This window comes from Centroberyx gerrardi, chromosome 3, assembly GCF_048128805.1.
Source record: "Centroberyx gerrardi isolate f3 chromosome 3, fCenGer3.hap1.cur.20231027, whole genome shotgun sequence".
Taxonomy (NCBI): domain Eukaryota; kingdom Metazoa; phylum Chordata; class Actinopteri; order Beryciformes; family Berycidae; genus Centroberyx; species Centroberyx gerrardi.
This window is the reverse complement of record NC_135999.1, coordinates 22,442,656-22,465,761: the sequence shown is the minus strand read 5'-3', so window position 1 is coordinate 22,465,761 and position 23,106 is coordinate 22,442,656. Positions and strand designations below refer to the sequence as shown.

Below are 23,106 nucleotides of genomic sequence, written 5' to 3'. Positions count from 1 at the left end.
CTCTGACAACTATTCATTATTTTCCATTTATTACACTGGACAAATTCAATATATCTTCGTCCCTTGGTCATTCACTTCCTGTTTAGCCCTTCTCTGATTGGCCAGCTTCCTGCAGTGGAGGTAGATGTGGATTGGGTGAATACAGGTGAGCAGAGACAGCAGGGTCACGCCGATATTTACCTGAAAGTGAAAGAAAGAAAATGGGTTAATATAACAACAGACAAACTAGACAATATGCTGTAGATGCAGAATTAGTTTAAATAATCCTCAGGTTTAAATGAGGTTTGCCACAGATTTTCACACAAGCACTGGTGTGTGGCCACTTACATAGAGAGGATCACCATGCAGCTGGTGCTGGACGAGGTGTAGTAATGGGAACTGGAGCAGCAGCGTCAGAGCTGATAAGGACATCGCCAGTCCAGAAATCTTCCCAAAGTGACACATTGGGAAGCTGGAGGAGAGGAAAAGGGAGAGGGAGAAAGAGGAGAAAAGAGAAGAGGAGAAGGAAGGGTCAGGCATTGCTGGCACTCCCTATAGGCTGAATAGGCAAATGCCTAGGGCCTCACACATCCTTAAACAAATTTTTTGTACTTTCGAAAAATTAATAAATAAATGTGATCAGATAAGGAACGTTGTATGGGCTTCAAAGGCATTGGAAATATGGGGAGTCCATATGTAGAGGTTACTGTTCTTATTGGATACATTACATTAGTGATAATAAAAACCAATCAAAAGCACAGAGAGTCTGGTGTTGCTCTAGTCAACGGCTTGTTCTCACTCGGAGAAACAATCAAGCCAATCAGCGCCTTTGCGGGCAGGGCTTAAGTTTGAACCGTTTGAACCATTCATGCAAAATTGCCTTTTCGGCAGAATAATATTTGTTGAAATCACCCCTTTAACCAACATATTATCTTTGCAAAGATGATATTTTTGTCAAAAACGACTGACATTCTTGGTGAAGTTAGTAGAAATGCCCAGCATCAGTGATGACTGAAGTAACGTCAGTCACTAATGATTAGGGGAAAATCAACCTCCCACACAGAAAACGGCTAACTAGAAGGCAATCTCAGGTTGAATTATAGAGTGGGAACGAAATGGCCATTCAGTCTGAATATCAGGCTAGTTCTGGGATGTTTCTCACTGCAAATTCAGTGACATCTGGTAGTCTTTATAATTTGGTGATGTCCTATAAATGAATACATTTGTGAACCTCCTCAGCTAGTCTCTCTTCGATCTGTTGTCTTCACTATTGGCGGACATCAACCGGATACAGGTAGGAGGAAATCTGAAGCTGGCCAATCACAGTTCTTGCGGCCTCGCGACGGCCTATGCGCAGTTCCGTTTTTGGACAGGTGCACGTAAGCTATGATGGCACCGCAAAGACCTACGGCGTAGCTACGCCGACACTTCGCAGAAGTATAAATTGGCCTTTAAGTCTATTATCTGGGATAGATTTAAAGGCATACTGAGTAGGATTTTGCTGGTTGTGGCTTGTAAACACAACTTTCAAAGTTGATCCCTTCTCCCTGCGGTTGCCAGAACTGTAAAAAAAAACAACCCAAAAAACAGTAAGAAAATACAGCGAGGCAAAACGCCAACCAGACAAGGTACATTCCAAAAAGAGAGTGAAACTGGTTTTCACCTGTTGAGAAGGCAGAAGGCAGACTCTCTGCAGACACAGACACTGTCACAGACTACCAATGGGCCATAATTAATGACTGAGGAGGATCACTTTTGGATGAGTTTATGCTATTTCAAGGGGGGAAATCCTGCTCAGTATGCCCTTTAATTAATCGTGGTGGATTAGGAAATAGAAATACATTCACATTCACAAACACACACACACACTGTGAACGTACGCAATGCTGATAAATGCCTGGTGTCCTCCGTAGAAGAAGGAGCTGCTGACAACCTGCAGGATGAAGGTGAGGTACTGCAGAGGGAGGACAGGACAGGAGAAACACACACAGAAGAGAAAACACTGGAAGGAGGTCAGGAAGATGGCGAAAGAGGAGGCGCACAGGTCTGCTTCCCGTCTGGTCTCTCCTGAGGAAGAGAGACAGATGGCAATGCAAACATGATAACAGAATAGTAACGTCTTTCTAGGTGCTCACAGTAGCATGAAAACTATTTTCTAGCATGAAAGCTATTTTAATTTTATTTCTAGTTGCCCCTCTAATTGTTTTTAGGATAGACATATCAGTCAGTTTTGTTTGGAGTGTTAACTATTCCAGAAAATTACCCTTGTCTAAAGCGCAGTAGGCCTATTCAAGGTTTTATTTGAGGTTTGTTTGATTTATGTGTGTTATATGCAAATGCCTAGGGCCTCACACATTCTTTAACTATTTTTAAGGTTTACGATGCTCACCTGGAGCCAGAGGCCTGCTCTTGTGTCTGTCCATGATGAGGCCGTTCAAGGGAGCGCACAGCACTCCACACAGCTGGGCGAAGGCAAACGCATTGGTGTACTGACTCACTGGGAGGGAGGGAGGGAAGGTAGGGAATAGAAGAGGGGGGAAGGTGTGGAGAGAGGGAGAGTTTAGTTTGGGGGCGGACACAATGTGGCGAACATTAAAAACTCCCCAGGAAGATAAGGCAAAGAGAGTGCTGGTTGAAAAGAGAGTGAAAGTGCTTAAACTGTCCTCAATGAAGTAAATACGCATATTACTACTCAGATGCAGTAGCTTATGGTGATGAAGTAAAGTATGTAACCCCCCCTTGTCCTCCTAAAGTGGCTGTGTTCAAAAATATTCAAAAGATCCAAAGAGTGGCATTTGCAGTAGCCATGCTAAGTCAAATTATGAGTTATGTTTTTCAAAAGAAAGATACCAAAGCACTTCCACTTGCAGATAAAACAGCCATTTATTGACGCATTGCTGCCTACACAGCGTCCTCCTGATGAAATTCCACCATGATGAACTGCAATGCGTCGGCCATTTGCCTTGCTTTTTATCTGCAAGCTAAAATGTGGATTGTGGAAAATCAATGCTTAATCTGGATAACCAACAAGTACTCATTAGGCGTAACACCCAGAGAAATGCTCCTCCTCCTTGAGCATTAATTGTGTCATACGTTACCCAGGGCTTGGTCACTATTGCTCAGCCGGTTGAGCATGGGGTTGACGGTGGCGAGGAAGATGAAGTGACAGAATTGGATGACGATCACCCACAGCAGGTGAAACATGAAGAGCCAGGACAACACACAGCTCCGGAAACTGGCCACTGGATGGAAGAAGGGGTGGAGAGTAGAAAAGAGGAAAATGTTGTTAAAGGAAGAATCCACCCCCAGATACTTTTACACTGATAGATATCAACTTAGGCTATTTTGGGATGAAGTGTAGTAATTAACATTTTTGGTGTGCCTCAACCTGCCTCGTCTACTTCAGGTAGTTATTTCCTACATTACCCAGAATGACTTTCAACACCTCACAGAGACTCTCTGTGTTGTATATGTGGAGAGAGTGATAGCGATACCGTAGTTTGTTGTTCCAGTCAAGAAAAAGTGACAGTGGAGATTACCAAAAATTTAAAAAAAAAGCAGACGAAGGTGGCATTGTACTTTAAATACTACTGATGACAGATCCGCAAAAGATGCAAGCTGTGGCTGCATTGCATTCTGGTCTATTGAGGCTATTGCCAGCGGAGAATCTCTGCCTCTTCAACAATGGATTTCTCCCTGTATGATTGTTTAACTTTAGTACAAAATGGTGAGTCTAGAAAGAAGCCCTTACTCTTTTTATGCTGAGGAGCTGCCATCAAACCCTGACGTTTACTGTTGATATTTTAGAAAGCTGAAAAACGTTCTGCTATCAAACTCCAGTGTAGCAGCGCTGAAAATATCTTGACATGACGTCATGTCGTCTAAGTTTGGCCAGTTATTCCTTTATTGCCTTTCTCTCCTGACTCATATTCCATTGGTTTAGACTTTTGAATGACCCCTCTTGCCCCAACATCCAGTTTCAACAGGAAATGCATCAACGCTACCTTCCTCTTGCTGGGGCTTGTCCAGCAGTTTATCCTGCAACGGCAAGGCAGAACCTTCAGCCACTGCTTTCTCATTCATTTCATACTTCTCCGTGTCTTCCTCCTTTATTTCTCTCCGTTCTCTCTCCTCCTCTGCCCTTCCTCTCCCTTGGCCGGGGCAGTTTACCCTGTCAAGCAGAGCTGATGAGTCAGAGACACATTTCAACTACTATGGGAACAAGCCAGCAGGGGCCCACTGTCACTCTGGCGATGGGGATAGTGGACAATGAAATATCCAGTGGTGGAAAGAGTACTACAGTGTTCTACTCAAGTAGAAATACTGTTACTTTGCTGATATTTTACTTAAGTAGAAGTAAAACTACCAGTGTAAAAATCTACTTAAGTAAAAGTAAAAAGTAGCTTATTTAAAATGTTCTCAGAGTAAATGTTTTTAGAAAAGAGAACATTGTTAGATGTGATCCTTCTCATACAATTCTAAAAGGCAGAAAGGACAGAGTTCAAACTAGATTATTTTAATTGAAAAAATAAATAAATAAATAGAAATTACGCAATAAAGTGAAATAGAGTAAAGCCAGATTACTCTTCTCACTGTGAATGGCTCCACAATTGGCCAATTTAGGTTGGTTCAGTTTCTGTTGCTGATGGGGAGCCTAAAATCTGTACTCTGCAATGGATGTGATTTAAAATGTAGCTCAGCACAATACTTAAGCCAAAACATACTTAAGTAAAAAAAACTTTAAAAAGTACTCAAAAAAAGTACCAGTACACAAAAAAGGTACTCAGTTACAGTAACAGGAGTAAATGTAATTCGTTAGTTCCAACCTTGGAAATATAGTGGTGCATTGTGGGTAGTGTAGTTTGTTCTGACCCGTAAGTGTATGATTCTGGCAGCGGGTAGGGGATGTGTCCTCTGGGCATTAGGAAGAAGGTACGGAGGAGGTGGATGATGCTGCACAAGGTGAGGAAGAGAAAAGAGGAATGGAGAGAGACTCCTCTCTCGTGCAGCAACTAGAGACCGACAGGGAAAAGGGGAAGAGGAACACATTTCATTTGTGGTGTGGGCTGAAGGCAGAACAGGTTTAATTAGAAAATTAAACTGCACCACAGATTCTTTGGCTGCCACCCTTGATCCTTGTGTTACCTTGATGATGAGGAAGACAGCAGCGGAGGAGTCATAGGCCCCATTGTAGATGGTGATGATGGTGGAGCGACGGGCCTCAAACAGGTTCCCCACCTCAACACACAACAAGCAGCAACCTGAAGAGTGACCTCATACTAGACTCTTCAGTTCCCTCCCATTTTTCTTATATATTTTACTCACACACATTTGTGCACACACACACACACACACACACACACACACACACCTGAGCATTGGTGATGTAGAGGATCGATCCAGAAGTAATCAGACATGACAAAGTGGGGTACAGCAACACTGCCTGATCTGCGTGTGTGTTTATGTGTGAAAGAGAGAGAGACAGAGAGAGAGAGGGAGACAAGAGGAGAGAAGAAACAGAGATAACTGAGACAGAGATTACTTTTGTCCATGTACATTAAATAAGGTCAACAACAACTACCTGAGAAACAAACAGAAAATACCTGCTTTTGACAACGTGAGGAACAATGTGCCACTGGTGTATAGAGATCTGCAGAAAGATAGATAAAAAAAATGTCAAAAGAGGATAGGTCACATAGTTAATGTCAAACCTGTAGCACCTGACTATTATTGTTTTCTCACTTGCTTTGCATGGGAGAGAATGTCAGGTCAGACTCTTACGAGAAGTATAACAAAATCTGGCAGTTAAATGGTTAAATCGATTTGTACTGCTCACTGTACTCTGGTGGAAGAAGACTGTAGGGATAACAGGTGACCAGTTATAAAAGTTGACAATTTATTGAAATGAGTGACACTTGGTGGGTCAAATGTAGGCCAAATTTACCAGTGGAGCCTTAAGCCTCACTCTGTCCGACCCGCCGGTGGATCCATCATTACAAGTGCATGTTGCACGGTGAAGCTTTGTTCAAACCCACAGAACTTTATTGTAAATTCTAGTTGAGATCCCAAGGTTTCCAAAGATACCAAATACTGTATGTCATGCTGAATTACAGGGACATGTTTATAAAATCATGCACAAGACATCTAGATGTTTTCCCTCTGATGTAATGGTGCAGCCATAAATAGAATGGCATCTTGAGTTTGAATATTTCACTCAGTATAAACATGCTATAGCTTCAATGAAGCATTGGAACGAGCAGATACAGTATATGTATGTGAATTTTTTTTTCTAACTTTTAAGCTACTTAGGGGGAAATTAAGGAGAAAGTTGTAAGAGGTTAAGTCATTTTCTACAAGGTATGTACAGTATGTTGAGATGAAACTTTAATGATGGGTGTAAATGTTTGCCCACAAGCAAGACAACATGAAGCTGCCAGAATTCACAGTGTAGCAGTGTAGTTTGACTCTCTTCTCTCCCGTACAAAAGGAGAGCCAGAGAATGACACATACCACTACATCAGACCAAGAACACCTAATAGGGGCAAGAAGTATGCAAGGCTGTGAAAGGGCTGGTAATGTAAGGCATTATATGACTTGTAGATTAGCCAGAGACATTTTACAAATTGGTTGTCTGGTCACTCCAAGAATACAGGATGTGACTTTATGACACCCTTCCGTTTTCATAATTTCTGGATAAAGTCACAGATTAGTTCTTTGGGTAACAAATGCCAGTAACGGGAAAGTACATGATGACTGCTCTCCTGTCTCCTAGAAGGTCATGAACCCCCTAATAAATCACGGAGACAGTCGTGGAGAGTGATGAGATTAACCAAATTATTGGACTGTTGAAAATCATGCTTCCCTTGAGTCAGATTTTCAATAGTTTTGGTTGAATCTCATATCATTGTTATGCTGACGATACTCAACTGTATTTATCTGTTAAACCCAATAATTTGGTTAATCTCATCACCTCCACGACTGTCTGGGTGCTATTAAAGACTGGTATTTTAACTTTCTGATAACATCTAACATCAAGGCCTCCTTTAAAAATGTGGGTGTTGTTTTTGATCAGCACATGAATTTTGAGCAACATATTAAAGAGTAACTAATCCCCCAACCCAAATCTTTGGTGAAGCCTGACACCTAATGGTGAAAAGTAGGGTACTGAAATGGCCATCTGCTATTGGCTGGTCAGATGGCCAGTTCAGTACCCTACTTTTCACCATTCTCACCGTTCTCACCATTGCCAACATAATGTATAAGACAATACGGTGTTGGCATTGACATACATCTTTCTGTTTCTGTTTTCAGACAACTGCAAGATTAAAAAAGTGATTTGATCAAGGGTCACGAAATGCTAACTGGCTAAGCAAGGCTAACAGCCATTTCTGTGCTGTTAGCATTTTATGACCCTCGATCAAATCACTTTTTTATAGTCATGCAGTGGTCAATTAAAGGTTCAAAACACTGTAAAAGTAACCTTCTCAACCCAACCCTGCTAAGTCCAATACTGTAAATAATAAAGTACAATTCCCCACATGTTGATTTGCTCACATTGCTAGTAGCCTTGTTATTGTGGTTCCACAGCGGTCAAAGATGTATCCAATGGGGAAGCGGATAATGGTGTTGGAGATCGAGGCGACTGTCATGACCCAAGAGAACTGCTCATCCTGACCACTACAATCTGAAGGAGAGAAAGAGAGAGATGAAACAAGGAAAGAGGGAATCATGGAAATTAGTTAAATGCGATGCTTGTGTATGGTTGGTGTGTGTCAGGGTATCTGTGGGTCCTTGAAAAGTCTGCAAAAGTCTTAAATTATCTATATTTAAAACCGAAAAAGTATTAAAATGTTGTAAATACAGGTATTAGAGGTCATATTTTTTTTCAGCATGTAATGACAGGTTTATCTTGAATTAAATTTCACTTTGATGTAGCTATAAAATTAGATAGCACTGACAGATGATAACTAGTTGAATCAGAGTTGGAAAGTAAGGCAAATTAATTAAAGGCAAATGTCATGAATTGTGTAATTTTCAATTTCAAAGACGTGAATGGGACCAGCAGTAGTGGAAGTTCTAGTTTTTTTATGTTGTTTGGCATTACTTGCACTTCCAGTTTGTATTATGTTTGACCCAAGTACAGGTCCACTCTTAATACAAATATATGAAACATGCTTTGTTTTTGTCACATCTGCTTTATAAATGACAGTTGGACATCATGTCCCTAATCATTTATTTTCCTGTTTTGTCTTGATTTTCCTCTTTTGCTGCCTGTTTATGGTGTCAGGACTTTCGATAGCCATTCAATCAGAAATAAACTGATCTTGACATATTTTTGTTGCCTTACTTTGGTTGTTAAATTGGTCTTAATTTCAATTCCAGGTGGCAATAAAGACCTGCAGACACCCTGTGTTTGTGCATGTGTGTGTCCATGCATATCCATGTTCATATACCTGTGTACACAATGTGGTCTTTTCCCGTGGCATTTACACAGTGTTCAGCAAAATAGCCATCAGCTTGCAGCACAAACACCAGGGATGCCCAGCCAAACGCAGTCCCCGTGAAAAACAAACTCTCCACCAATCCTGACAGCAGCGTCAGCCAGTGGCGAACCTTTGCTCTTTCCCCACGGCATTCAAGCATTGCTGTCAAGTGTTTCCTGCCTGTGTTTTTTTTATGGAGGTGGTGGGGGAGGTTAGTGGTTTTCCTGCTGCTCTCTGTGCAGGCTAGCTTGGGTGATGAAGTACTTTTTTTTTTTACCAGCAACAGCAAAGGGTTGTGAAACTCTGGCAGGAATGACTGGGATCACTGAGGTGACCTAGAAAGAGAGAGATATCACTGATGATGCTGCAGCTCAATGCACACATGTTTACTCTAACATAAGTGTGCACAGCGGTACTGCAAAGTTGCATTAGCTCAGCACATTCTGTTCTTGACTTCTGGTAGTACATTATCATAGGGACTCACTCTCTCTCTCTCTCTCTCTCTCTCTCTCTCTCTGTCAAACACTCACACACACACACCAGTCATGTTCTGTATAGGCTTTACTTCTAGGGACACTGTATCACTCCAGCACTACGCTATGTCTACATTAACCCACTCCTACAACTCAACAGGCAAATGCAGAACCTACCCGCCCAGTCTTGCAGCTTGCTGTTTGAGGTATGCTATGTTATTCTAATACTGAATAAACAACAGCTAATCCTACAGATCTGCTATATCTGCCATGTGTCCCATCCCATTCTCCTTTTTATGTTATGCAATATAATAATAAATACCACCACACCCAGTCTGCCTTTTTATATCTGCTCTCTTGCCCTGACCTAAAGTCTACTTACTGGTCCACCTGTTTATTTGTGGCCGTCGAATCCCTCCTGATCATGGTGCAGTTATGTTCGCCTCTTCTATTATTGACAGGCTTCAATCCCGTTACAAGTTTGTCTTGCTGTTTTGCTCCATTTGACATCAGTCACTAATCCAGAGTAGAGAGAGAGAGAGAGAGAGGGAGAAAGAAAATGAAGTGGAAGTTAGATCTGTGAAGATCCCTCTGGGCCCGCCTCTGCCAGGCATGCATTCTACTTTTCATATGCACATGCACATGCGTGTGTGTGTGTGTGTGTGTGTGTGTGTGTGTGTGTGAGTGTGAGTCTGTGTGTGTGTGTGTGTGTGTGTGTGTGAGAGAGAGAGAGAGAGAGAGAGCAGAGCAGCTCAAGAGAACTCCAAGAGGTTGAACGGATGGATGGTTTCTATTTGGTCCCTTAAAGTTGGAGTTGTCCTGTTTTTATCAGTTATTCTGAACTGGATGTTGTTTTTTTAAACCTTTTTGAGACCCAAGACAAGTCCACTGTAAATACAACAACACACAGTGTCACCAGGCTGATAATAAAGCAAGCAAACTAACTAAATAAGTAAGCAACTAACTAACAAAAAATAAATAGAACTCACAGCTAAAGAATAGGGAAACTGAAGTGCTGCATGGGTCTTATTTCAAAAGGAGAGACTAAGTGACAGATGACAATTTACAATTTACAATTTCCCATTTGGCAGACGATTTATTCAAAGTGACGTACACATGAGATTTTAATACAACACAAGCAAGGTTCTAGTCAGGAGAGAACAATGGGAGTAAGTGCCATAAAGCTAAGTTCTGGTCCAACAGGACATAGGTGCTACGAGGCAGTGCATAGAGGCAATGCATAGAGTGCATAGAGGTAGATAAAGAGTTGTTGTTTTTTTGGTTACACAGTCCATCAGGTGAGAAGGTGTTCACTAAAGAGCTGGGTCTTTAGCCTTTTCTTAAAGATTGAGAGGGACGCTGCGGATCGAATGGAGTTTGGTAACTCATTCCACCACCGAGGAACCACAGAAGAGAAGAGTCTGGCTAGAGACTTAGGGCCTTGTTGTGGTGGCAGCACCAGGCACCGTTCCTTGGCAAAACGTAGTGGACGGGAGGGAGTGTAGACCTGAATGAGGGAGTTCAGGTAGATGGGAGTCGTTTTGGTTGCTGCTTTGTAGGCGAGCATCAAGGACTTGAACTTGATGCGGGAAGCAACTGGGAGCCAGTGGAGGGATATGAACAGCTGAGTGACATGTGCTCTTTTGGGCTCGTTGAAGCCGCGTTCTGGATCATCTGCAGATGTTTGAGCGTACATGCCGGGAGCCCTGCCAGTAAGGAGTTGCAGTAGTCAAGGTGTGATATTATAAGCGCCTGTACTAGGAGTTGTGCTGCATGCTCAGACAGGTAGGGTCTGATCTTCCTGATGTTGTACAGGGCAAATCGGCATGACCGAGCAACAGAAGCCACATGCTCCTTAAAGGTTAGTTGGTCATCAATCATGACACCCAAGTTTCTGGCAGACTTTGTGGGAATGAGCTGAGCTGATTCGAGCTGGATACTGATCTGTTGTTGTACAGAGGGACTGGCTGGGATGACAAGGAGCTCAGTCTTTGACAGGTTAAGCTGAAGGTGGCGTTCCTTCATCCATGCCGAGATATCGGCGAGGCATGCCGATATCCGTGTTGAGACTGTGGGGTCGTCTGGCGGGAACGATAGGAGGAGCTGGGTATCGTCAGCATATGAATGGTATGAGAAGCCATGTGAGCGGATGACTGCACCAAGTGAGGTGGTGTATATTGAAAAGAGAAGGGGTCCAAGCACTGACCCTTGAGGTACCCCTGTGGACAAGCAGTGGGATTTAGACACTTCCTCTCTCCAAGACACTCTAAAGGATCTCCCTGAGAGGTAGGACTCAAACCAGCGGAGAGCAGATCCTGAGAAGCCAAGCTCAGCGAGTGTGGAGAGGAGGATTTGGTGGTTAACCGCGTCAAAGGCAGCCGATAGGTCAAGCAACATTAAAACAGAGGACTGACCGGCAGCTCTAGCTGATTGCAGTGTTTCCACTACAGACAAGAGCGCAGTCTCGGTAGAGTGTCCGCGTTTGAAGCCAGACTGGTTAGGATCATTCAGGTTGTTCTCAGAAAGGAATTCAGAGACTTGATTAAAGACTGTGCGCTCAAGTGTCTTGGAAAGGAAGGTGAGGAGTGAAACCGGCCTGTAATTTTCAACCTGAGATGGGTTGAGTGTAGGTTTCTTTAGCAACGGGGTAACCCGGGCTTGCTTAAAAGCAATGGGGAACACACCTGTTGTAAGTGAGGAGTTGATGATGTGTGTGACTGCAGGGATAAGTGTGGGCGAAATGGCCTGCAGGAGGTTGGAGGGTATGGGGTCCAATGGACAGGTAGTGGGACGAGAGTCAAGCAGAAGTTTGGAGACTTGCTCCTCGTGAGATGGGAAAATGAGAGGAGTGAGGCCCTGTTAGCTGGCGGCAGCATACTGAGTTGGTCAGGCTCAGAGAACTGATTGCTGATGGTAGAAACCTTATCAGATGAATGACGAAAATGTTTTAAATTTAAAAAGAAATTACTGAGTCTACAATTTACAGATAGGCTTCGGATTAGACTCCATCATGAAATTATCTTCGTGGGGTGATAACCAAGAGAAGACTATAGGATACATTTCCCCCGATGGAGTCTAGATGCTGGTGGTGGTGAGAGGACTGTGGGAGGCGGACTACTCCAGATCCTCATTTCTGGAGCTGGATCTCCCACTGAAGAGCCGGATGGACCCTGGAGTTGGACGTCCATCTGAGGAGCCGAGGAAGGACCAGATTACATTCTGGCAGCAGCACGATGATTGGTTCACAGAATGTGTGGAGAGCTCTGATTGGATAAATGAGAATAGCAGAAGCAGCAGATGACAGCTGACAGTGAGGAAAGTTGACAGCCTGGGAAAATCTATAACTAGACTAGAGGTATGTAGTCTTCGTGATTGAACGTTTGCTATAGATTCATTTGTAGGATTGACATCTGCAGGTGCTCTTTGGAAATGTCAGGTAAGGTCAACCTCAACTGAAGAAAAACGAGTGGCTCTGACTTGTAAAAGGTACTGTCCTCAAAATGGAGTCACTCAATACAGTACAAAATCTTAAAAGCCTTTATTAGGACATGACGATTAAAACCAACCCGGGTCATGAGGACAATAACCTTTTACCAGGTAGAGACACTCCTTTTTTTTTCTCAATTGAGAAAAAAATCACAGCTTATTTCATCCTATTTGCTATGTAAAACTAGAGGCAAATCATTCCTGGGGTTGTTACAGTTGATTTATAAGAGTGCTGTGACACTATAGGTTTTGACATTTATATCAGAAAGTCATTTAATTTGGTTAAGTAAGAAGACTCCAAAGTAATTTCCATACAATTTGCTACTATGCAAAATGTATGGAAGCCAGGAAAAAACATGTAGGATAGAAACTCGCTTGTGATTTGTTTGGTGCTCGGCCAACAGGTTAATGGTGGTGGACAAGAGAAATTATACTAGCCAAGTTAGTAGTGAACTTAGTCAAAGTAATCAAAAAGTACAATGTTCAATTTACTTGGCTCTATAAAGAAATTTGCATTAGCTTACACTGTGTTACAGGAATTATTAGATCCAAAGTTTGAAGTCATATGAGTCTCATATGATTTGAGTCTTTCTAAAAATAAGTGCTTTACAAGCATTACATAAGCATTTATAAGCATTTACAAAGTCTGGTAACCCGATTAGATAAAGGCTGCTATGGTGTGTTATATATTCCAAAAATGTGTGGTGCTGATTTCAACCCATGCATGTGCATGTGCATGCAAAGTTTTTTCAAATGAGTCATGAATACATAAACACCACATGCATTTATTGATTGGCATCTTTATTTATAGAGGGAATCCTTCGGGGAATGATATTCTCCAAACAAAAACAAACAAACCAAAAACACAGGGATAGTTACAATTAGTGAACATGAAAAAGTGTTGTGTAACTCAGCTGTTTCTGTTCTATTTTGATTTCTTTAGTGTGAGCATGATGGCAATGATGGGCTCAAGGAAAGAGGCAACCGTGTCACAAATACCAAAAGCAATTTTCTGAATATATATCTTTGTGATCGATTTTGATAAATTTGATACCTTCTTAGAGTGCTTTTAAGAGTCTAATGTATTTACTTTATCTTGCAAACAACACAGGTAAAACACAGTCAAACACTTCTTCACAGATTTAGTTCAGCGTCATTTCACATAGGTGAACATTCCAGTTGTTCAGGCTGTAGAACCAAGAAGTGCTAACGCAGTTGTTTGGATTCTCTGGATAGGCGTTCCCGTCCCAGGCCGAGCAGGACTCCAGTAGCTCACTCTGAATAACACACAAAGTCAGGTGGGTGGTGCAAATGTAAACATAAAGCTGTCGGATAATAACCACTGTAATAGTCAACTTTATACATCTACTGGCTTTTCTGAACAGAGCTACCAAGACGTTTGCAAATGATTAAAACAATAATAAATAAAATCCAATTCATTCCATGATGTCACATGCATTTTCTACCAATATGGTGCCTTACAATATAGACAGCTCATTGGCTGTGGCTGTCATTTGACTATAATCACCTGTTAACTCATTACAATCACCTGTTGTTTTCCTACCAAGATGGCCGTGTGGTGATGTAACAGAATACTATGAAAAAGACGAATTAAAAGAAGGGTTGCTAAAAATGAAAAGGGCAAAAATGGATTCAGAACTGATACACATCCTCATGTCAGCGTGGTTATATTGGCAAATGGGAATTGTAGGAAATATAGAAACATTTTGCCTCTCAATCCATCCAGAATAAGTTGGTAAAATAATAACAATTTTATTTATATAGCACTTCTCTTTTTATCCTTTCTTAAAAGCAATGAACTTTACCAAAAGGCAAAAAAAAGAAGGAATTGTAAAATATATATATAAAGGAGTTGCAAAATTGGGAAACACATTCCAAAGAATAAGTGGTTAAAAATAAACACATTAGAAACAAACACCACAAGAAGTGGGCAAAGTTAAAAACATTACTACAAACAAACAGTCGATGAAAGTGTATGTTAAGAAGTGATTTGAAAGATAATACTGAAGTAGCTTATCTAAGTTCCTCAGGCAGGATGTTGCACAGTCTAGCCTTGCTAACAAAAACACAATCACTTTAAGTCCTGAGTCAAGACTGCGGACAAGAGGAGCTGGTCAGTGATAATAAATCCACACTTCTACTGGACGATTAACAAATACTGATCCAGGTCCCGACAGTCATTCTTATTCTGACAAAAAATTGATTACAAAGTGCTTTACAACAATAAAATATAATGAAACCCACTAAGGTAATCCCTTAAAAGGAGCATTTCACGCTCTCTGTGTGAATGACAATGACAATCTTGGCGTGGGGTGTAAAGTCACAATATGTTTTCATTTGAGATGACAAATAATTAGAAGTCAATCACTTTTTCGCAGACCCAGTATTGCAATGAGCCACAATTTTCATCATTCCAGCTGTTTAGTTCTTGAGGCCAAAAAGTGTCAACACAGTCCTCCTTCGTAGTCCCAGCGACTCTACTGGGCTGACCGCGTCTCCAGAACCTGATTAAAAAAATAAAATAGTCAACTGTAGGGGAGAGCAGGGCATGTTGTCACACTTTTTACTCATGTGTGCTCATGGTATATTTCTTAGCAGTGCCTTACTACTGAGATACAATATATCGTTTTCTAGCTAGATTAAGGTATTGTCTAAAAAATGCCATTTTTACATTTTGAATAATTTACTGGAAGAAAAAGTTATTACTGATGAAATACCACTTGACAACTTGTGACAACTTACCCCATGTCAGGGCATGTTGTCACGCATGATGGGGCATGTTGTCACATAGACAAGTGTACTGTGTTTGTGCACACAATTCCATTTCCTCTGAAGTATATATACAATAATAACATGAAAAAGATACTCTTGTATTGAAAACAACATACTTCATCTCAGAAATTGACCACACACCAGGTAAAATAACCCCCCCAAAGGCCCCTTCCCTGGGCACATAGCTTCACTAAACCATTCAAAGTTATTATCAGGTTATAGCTGACCCTTGCTTTTATGTCACAATGTATAATTATTTTTGATTCCTTTAGTAGAAAAAAACTGAGAAGACAGAAACTAAGATTTTCATTATTTACTTTCAGCTATACAAATTGTTTTTATGTTAGAGTGTTTTGACTTTGACTGTTGTATTCAACATAGGTAACTTCTTATTAAGAAAGTAAACATTTTTGTAATTGGACTTTTGGCTCTGGCTTTGTTTCAGATAGCCAGAGAGACAACTTACCCACGTGACAACTTACCCTACTCTCCCCTACTTTATGGAAAATAAGATGCACAATGCATTTTCAGGCCAACCTGTTCATGTTTACTGTTAAATAGGACTGAAGAATGGATGTCTTACCCTGTGCTGTTCAGAAGTGTACCATCCACCCATTTCCAGATTCCCTCCTCATCCCTGTCACTCAAACCAATCCAGTTTTTCTTTTTCAAGGAATTGATGAATGTCTGTTGAATTGTTTAAAAGACAAATTACATCAACACACACTTGTGAAGCACTCAAACAAAGTGTGGAATGTGAGACAGTTTTAACCCAATTAAATGGACAGTAAAGAGATTTTTACAACTTGGGGGAAAAAATCTTTGCCACTTTTCCCTTTACCTGTTCTTCTTCGTTGTTTATGATGACCAGATCTGCTCCTCTCTGTATACAGTCCTGCCTGCTGTCATCCCAGCTCTTTTGATTAGTAGAAATGTAGTAAAAACTGTTGTTGAATGATCTACATCCAGCTTTACAGAAATGGTCTGCAAGAGGAGAGGATCTTAAGAGTGTGCAGCAAATAAAAGCACGAATGCATATGCACACAAATGTACAGTACATGCACGCTCATGTAAATGCATACACACACTTAAAATATTTATTTATGTCCACATATCACGACTCACTGAACTCAAACAAAGTCTTTCTGTTTTCAGCCCAGGTCTTGTTGAGGGTCTGCAGTTTGTTTCTGTCTGCAAAGGATGCGAAGTTACACATTGAGAGCCTGCCATCAGCTTTTGTATCTGCACAGGAAATCAAAAACAGTGGTAGAATTTAGGTAGAAACAAATATGCAAAATGGATGCTTTAGAGTGCAAATCTCTTGTGCGATAGAGGAAGTGAGTGCCTCACAGCGGACCCCAAGGCCTATAAGGCCAGCCAGTAGGAGAAGACACATCAGCACCAGACACACTGCAGTCGCCCTGCAGGGCTTCGTCACTGGCTGGATAACATCACCTGTAAGAACAAGACAGGCCAGGTCATGTTTTAGTAATACAAGCACCAGAGGCACCAGCTACTGAATATTGCTGTTCATTGCACAGCATGACTTGCGATTTTGTGGTTTTGCTGTATGTGTGTGTGTGTGTGTGTGCGTGTGTAAGAGAGAGAGAGAGAGAGAGAGAGAGAGAGAGAGAGAGTACTTGTGCTATGGGTGATTTGGTGAAGAATGAGACCAGAGTTATGTTTTTGTGTTTTAGTGTGTGTGTGTGTGTGTGTTACTCACCTAGCTGCTGATCTGGTGTGTTCTCCGTATTTGATCTGGAGTCACGACCCCCATAGTTGTCTGCACTTTCATAGAGGTCCACGTCCACTATCCTCTCCTCCACCTCATCGCTCCCTCCAGCTGTGATTAAGGCCCTCTCTTCCCTCTCTTCCCTCTCTCTTTGACGCTCCTCTTTTTCCAGAGGATCTTTGTTGACGTAGATGTGAGCGCGCTCAGACATCTCCATCTTCTGTCTCAATCATCAGCTACTTGATATCCGGACTTGTTTTCAGTTTGCCGCTCTTTTCTTCACACTAAACTACAAAATAAGTCATTTTTTGTGATCTATGTCCAAATAAAGACTTGTGTTTCCTTGCTCCATTCAGTATCATGCATCTCTGTGCAGATACTATATAACAGTTTCTCCTCACTTCTCTGTTAGACTATTTTTTTTTTTTTGCGTGGGTGCTGTGGCTGACCCAATCACCCAGCTCACAGGAAGCTGTTTCAACAGGAAAGCCTCATTGTGGCAGTGGGGTAAAGTTAAGATATTTTTTAAAGTTCTAATTGATGTGAGACACATAAACTACCTGGCATTGTAAATCAGCAACATCTGCTCTTCATTTGCAACCTATGCATGCATTCATAAAGAAATTAGAAATCGTAAATGAATCAATCTATTTAGAGTTCCCATGTCATTTACATAATCAAGTGTGACTTCTGCTGAAGTTGCCCATGCTCAGAATATGCAGTTTTTGCACACTGTACTAAAACTGACATTTAGTGAAAGCATTTCCTAGGCTTGAGGTCAGTTCACTTTCACTTCAGCTAAGTGGATATTCTTTGGAATCCAAAAACTGAAAAAGTCTTTGGATAACGTACAAAAAATATGTTGTATCTGACATTCATCGGTCATTAATATTCTGTTGATATTATCCTCCAAAACATAGCAATTTTGTGAAAAATTTGCTAAGATGACTCATAACTTAAATAGTAACCCATAGTGTGATTTACATCCATGCCAGCAATCATTTTCTAAGAATAAGAATTCAGCAAAATGGCAGACATCACACTTTTGGAATAAAACTCTCCTTATATGTTCTCTTGAAGGAAATAATAAGCCAATGAATGCTCTGTTAATAACCAATGAATGGCAATTTCACTTTACATGGACCTTTGAATGGACCATAACCCAAATAATAACTAGAATTTTTACTGTATATGATACGAATGGTTTGAGGGGAAATGAAACAGCAACCTGGCAAGATGGAAATCAGCAGAGAGGATGTAACAGTTCAGTAACAGGTCAACTCATAGCAGAATGGTAAGAGCATCCAACACACACACACACACACACACACACACTGTTGATTGAAACTCTCAGTGCACTTCATACTCTATTATGTTCGAAGATGATTCTGCCTTATCATGGAGAATGATGTAAAAATTTGGCTTCATAACCCCACCACCCCCCTCCTTTTTACTAAGATTTTGACCAAGAGATTTGATGTTTGTGTCCTTCTCTGTCGGCTCTGCCGTTCCTGTTCATGCTCCCTCCCTCTTTCTTCCTGCTCTCACACTCACAGATGGATTGGTGCCTCAAATTCCCTCCACGGTCCGTTGTTTTTGTTTTTCCCTGAGAGGCAGAGGGAGACCAAGAGAGAACTGAACATACACTTGTTCTCGGCATGTTACCACACCTCCCATCTCTGGCTCTCTCAGTCAAGTCAAGTTTATTTATCATCCTCTCCATCCCTTTCCTTCTCTTTCTCCCCGATCTGATGAGACGGGCAGCGGCTGGAGAGCAGCGGTGGAGGAGGAAGACATCTTCTCCTTCTCCATGCTCAGAGTCTCAAGAGTTTGGCAGAGTTTCTCTATCCTGTGTCCACACTGAAAATCAGTGTTAATATTTTCATATGTTGTTCTCTGGGTACAGATACACGTTTGTGGGTGGATCCTCTTGTGAATCCTCTTCAATCAGTTTTTAAGGCAGAATAAAAGTAGCAACATGCACAGCTTTTTCTGCAAATGTGGTGATTTTAGTGGCTTTTAAAGATTTTTTAGAGCTCATTTAATTGGAAACGCTGTAACAGTGGAGGCTGGATGTTAATGATTAAAAAGCAACGTCTACAAAACATCTCAATACCGGAAAAAGATCCCATAGAAGAAAAAAAACAATGTAAAAAAGAAATAAAATGTTATATTTCACAGTGCAAGGAAAGATAAACATTTGTCTTCTCCAAGTCAGACAAATATAGACCCTATTTATTTTATAGATATTTGATTTATGTAAATATGTTATTTTCTGTCACTTTCTATTTTATATATTTTATTTTTATTTTCTTGTTATCTACAGGTGTCTGCTGGCAGCAGAAAAGCTTTAGTTACATTATAGCACCATGTACTGGCCTTTTGTGGGACTGCATGTTGAGTAGAGCCAACAAAGTTTGGACTACAAGGACGGCAGTTGCACATAAAGAGTTTAATTATTTAATTAATTCATTCTTTCATTCATTCTTTCATTCATTCATTCTTTCATTCATTCATTCATTCATTGTTTTTACCCACTGGTTGCTATTCAGGGTAACGGGACCTGGAGTCTATCCCATCATGCATTGGAAGGAAGAGAGAATTACATAAATGTGTCAAATCTAATCTTCTAAAGCAGATGATGTCATTTCAAAATTTGCCACAATGGAAAAATCTTGTAAATCTTGTCAAAAACTGTAAAAAAATTGTTTAATTGAATTCATTGTGCTTTGGCAACTTGAACACAATTGTGATGTGTGAAGTCAAATAAAAAGACTGTATTACTGTATTACATTACTTATTATTATTATTGTTGTTGTTGTCATCATCATCATCATCATCATCATCATCATTATTATTATTATTATTATTATTATTATTATTAGGCCTATTACTATTTCTCAGACGCAAACGGTATGGTTCTGTAATATGTAGGTTTAATCAGATAATAACCACATGGGGGCGGTATTGGTATTGTACTTAAAGTGGCATCTTTAATTTTTGAACATATTTGCACCGGAGTGCTTTCACACTGTCTGAGTCATATACACCACTTGCATTATTTTTTGTCTGTCCTTCCCTTCTTTTTTCCCGTCTTCCCTTCTTCATGACCCACCAATGGTCTAAAAACTGTAATAACTCTACATTAAATGAAGACTGTTTTTTCTCATATGGATTCAGAACTGATTCACATTCTCATGTCAGCATGGTAATTTTGGCTAATTAGTTTTTGACTGTAAAAGACGAAGCTGCGAGCATACTGAATCAATTGTTGACGGGCTATTCAGCATCCAATAATATATGGTGGTGCACAGGAATTTTAGGCAATCTAGCGTGTTTCTTAAAACATTTTATCTCTCAATCCATACAGAATAAGTTGGCAAAATACATTTTATTTATATAGCACTTCTCTTCTTGTTCTCTCTTAAAAGCAGAGTTTGCAATGTACTTTATCATAAGGCAAAAAAGAAAGAATTGTAAAATATACAAAGGAGTTAAAAATTGGGAAGCACATTGCAAAGGTGGTTAAAAATAAAAACACCACAAGAAAATTAAAAACATTATGCAAAACTACAGTAGGTCGATGAAAGTGTATTTTGAGACGTGATTTGAAAGATAATACTGAAGTAGCTTATCTAAGTTCCTCAGGCAGGATGTTGCACGGTCTAGTCTTGCTAACAAAAACACAATCACTTTAAGTCCTGAGTTGAGACTGCGGAAAAGAGGAGCTGGTAAATCTACACTTCTACTGGATGCTTAACAAATACTGATCCTGGTCCCAACAGCCATTCTTGTTCTGAAGCTATGACAAAAAATAGATTACAAAGTGCTTTACAAATAAAAGACAATCCCTTAAAAGGAGCATTTCACGTTCTCTGTGTGAATGACAATGACAATCTTGGTGTGGGGTGTAAAGTCACAATATGTTTTCATTTGAGATGACACATAATGTTAGAAGTCAATCACTTTTTCGCAGACCCAGTATTGCAATGAGTCACAACTGCCATCATTCCAGCTGTTTAGTTCTTGAGGCCAAAAAGTGTCAACACAGTCCTCCTTTAGACCTCTGTAATATCCACTGGGCTTGGCTGTGTTCCAGAACCTGTTTTAAAAAAGAAAAGTCAACTGTACTTGATGGAAAATAAGATGCACAATGCATTTTCAGGCCAACCTGTTCACTGTTTACTGTTAAATAGGACTGAAGAATGGATGTCTTACCCTGTGCTGTTCAGAAGTGTACCATCCACCCATTTCCAGATTCCCTCCTCATCCCTGTCACTCAAACCAATCCAGTTTTTCTTTTTCAAGGAATTGATGAATGTCTGTTGAATTGTTTAAAAGACAAATTACATCAACACACACTTGTGAAGCACTCAAACAAAGTGTGGAATGTGAGACAGTTTTAACCCAACTAAACACACTCTAAAGAGATTTTTACAATCAAACAGCAACTTGGGGGGAAAAAATCTTTGCCACTTTTCCCTTTACCTGTTCCTCTTCGCTGTTTATGATGACCAGATCTGCTCCTCTATGTATACAGTCCTGCCTGCTGTCATCCCAGCTTTTTTTATTAGTAGAAATGTAGTAAAAACTGTTGCTGAATGATCTACATCCAGCTTTACAGAAACGGTCTGCAAGAGGAGAGGATCTTAAGAGCAGCAAATAAAAGCACAAATGCATATGCACACAAATGTACAGTACATGCACGCTCATGTAAATGCACACACACACACACACACATACACACACACACACACAGAAACACAATCAGAATAAGACAGACAGACTCACTGAGCTCAAACAAAGTGTCTGCAAAGGATGCGAAGTTACACATTGAGAGCCTGCCATCAGCTTTTGTATCTGCACAGGAAATCAAAAACAGTGGTAGAATTTAGGTAGAAACAAATATGCAAAATGGATGCTTTAGAGTGCAAATCTCTTGTGCGATAGAGGAAGTGAGTGCCTCACAGCGGACCCCAAGGCCTATAAGGCCAGCCAGTAGGAGAAGACACATCAGCACCAGACACACTGCAGTCGCCCTGCAGGGCTTCGTCACTGGCTGGATAACATCACCTGTAAGAACAAGACAGGCCAGGTCATGTTTTAGTAATACAAGCACCAGAGGGACTGTTAGACAGCTACTGTATATTGCTGTTTGTGACATTTATTATAACATTCATAGAGCTTCTCACATGAATGTATTTATACAATCCATTACATGTACATCATATAAAGATAGAACTATAGGGTATATAATGCATTTGTGTATTTAATCATTTGATCAGATTTTTTATGTTTACTTTAAATACTTTTCTCTTGTTTTCATTAGAGAGAGAGAGAGAGAGAGAGAGAGAGAGAGAGAGAGAGAGAGAGAGAGAGAGAGAGAGAAGAAAGAGAGAGAGAGAGAGAGTGAGTTGATGATTCATTTCCTGTTATATGCTTTGGCAATATTGTTTGTTTGTGAACTGTCATGCCAATAAAGCACCTTGAATTGAAACATTGAATTGAAAATTGAGAGAGAGAGAGAGAGAGAGAGAGAGAGAGAGAGAGAGAGAGAGAGAGAGAGAGAGAGAATGTATGCGTACAGTCATGCCTGTATTACCGACCAGGCATGCAGTGCACATGCCCCGGGGCCCTGGACCACAAGGGGCCCAAAAGATTCTAAGTCCTGCGTCCGTGTTCAGTGCATTTTGCAACATTTCACAAATTTCAATTGAAATGTGCAGCCAGGTGGGACCCTGACACACACTTACCTGCCTCAGGCCTTTAACTGTAGGCCACAGTTTAGAATGATTATGGGGGTCCAAGTCACGGCCTCTAATTGACATTGGGGACCCATTGTGGGAGTAGTGATTTGGTGAAGACGTTTCGGTGCGTTTTGTGTGCGTTTGTGCGTTTGTGTGTGTGTGTGTGTTACTCACCTAGCTGCTGATCTGGTGTCTTCTCTTCTGGTGTATTTGATCTGGAGTCACGACCCCCACAGTCTGCACTTTCATAGAGGTCCACTATCCTCTCCTCCACCTCATCGCTCCCTCCAGCTGTGATTAAGGCCCTCTCTTCCCTCTCTCTTTGACGCTCCTCTTTTTCCAGAGGATCTTTGTATTCGTAGATGTGAGCGCGCTCAGACATCTCCATCTTCTGTCTCAATCATCAGCTACTT

General features: G+C 40.8%; 1 protein-coding gene across 1 annotated transcript; it reads right to left on the bottom strand.

The window, feature by feature from the left end:
- Nucleotides 1–45: 45 nt before the first annotated feature.
- Nucleotides 46–9,231, bottom strand: LOC139925666 (equilibrative nucleobase transporter 1-like). Its single transcript, XM_071917136.2, has 13 exons — nucleotides 9,113–9,231; nucleotides 8,433–8,797; nucleotides 7,534–7,663; nucleotides 5,583–5,629; nucleotides 5,351–5,427; nucleotides 5,125–5,217; nucleotides 4,852–4,991; nucleotides 3,984–4,150; nucleotides 3,078–3,221; nucleotides 2,369–2,476; nucleotides 1,860–2,046; nucleotides 328–451; nucleotides 46–180 (listed from the first exon to the last, which is right to left on the bottom strand). The coding sequence occupies exons 2-13, from the start codon at nucleotides 8,620–8,622 to the stop codon at nucleotides 46–48; spliced, it is 1,542 nt and encodes a 513-aa protein (XP_071773237.1). The 5' UTR covers nucleotides 8,623–8,797; nucleotides 9,113–9,231.
- Nucleotides 9,232–23,106: the final 13,875 nt, after the last annotated feature.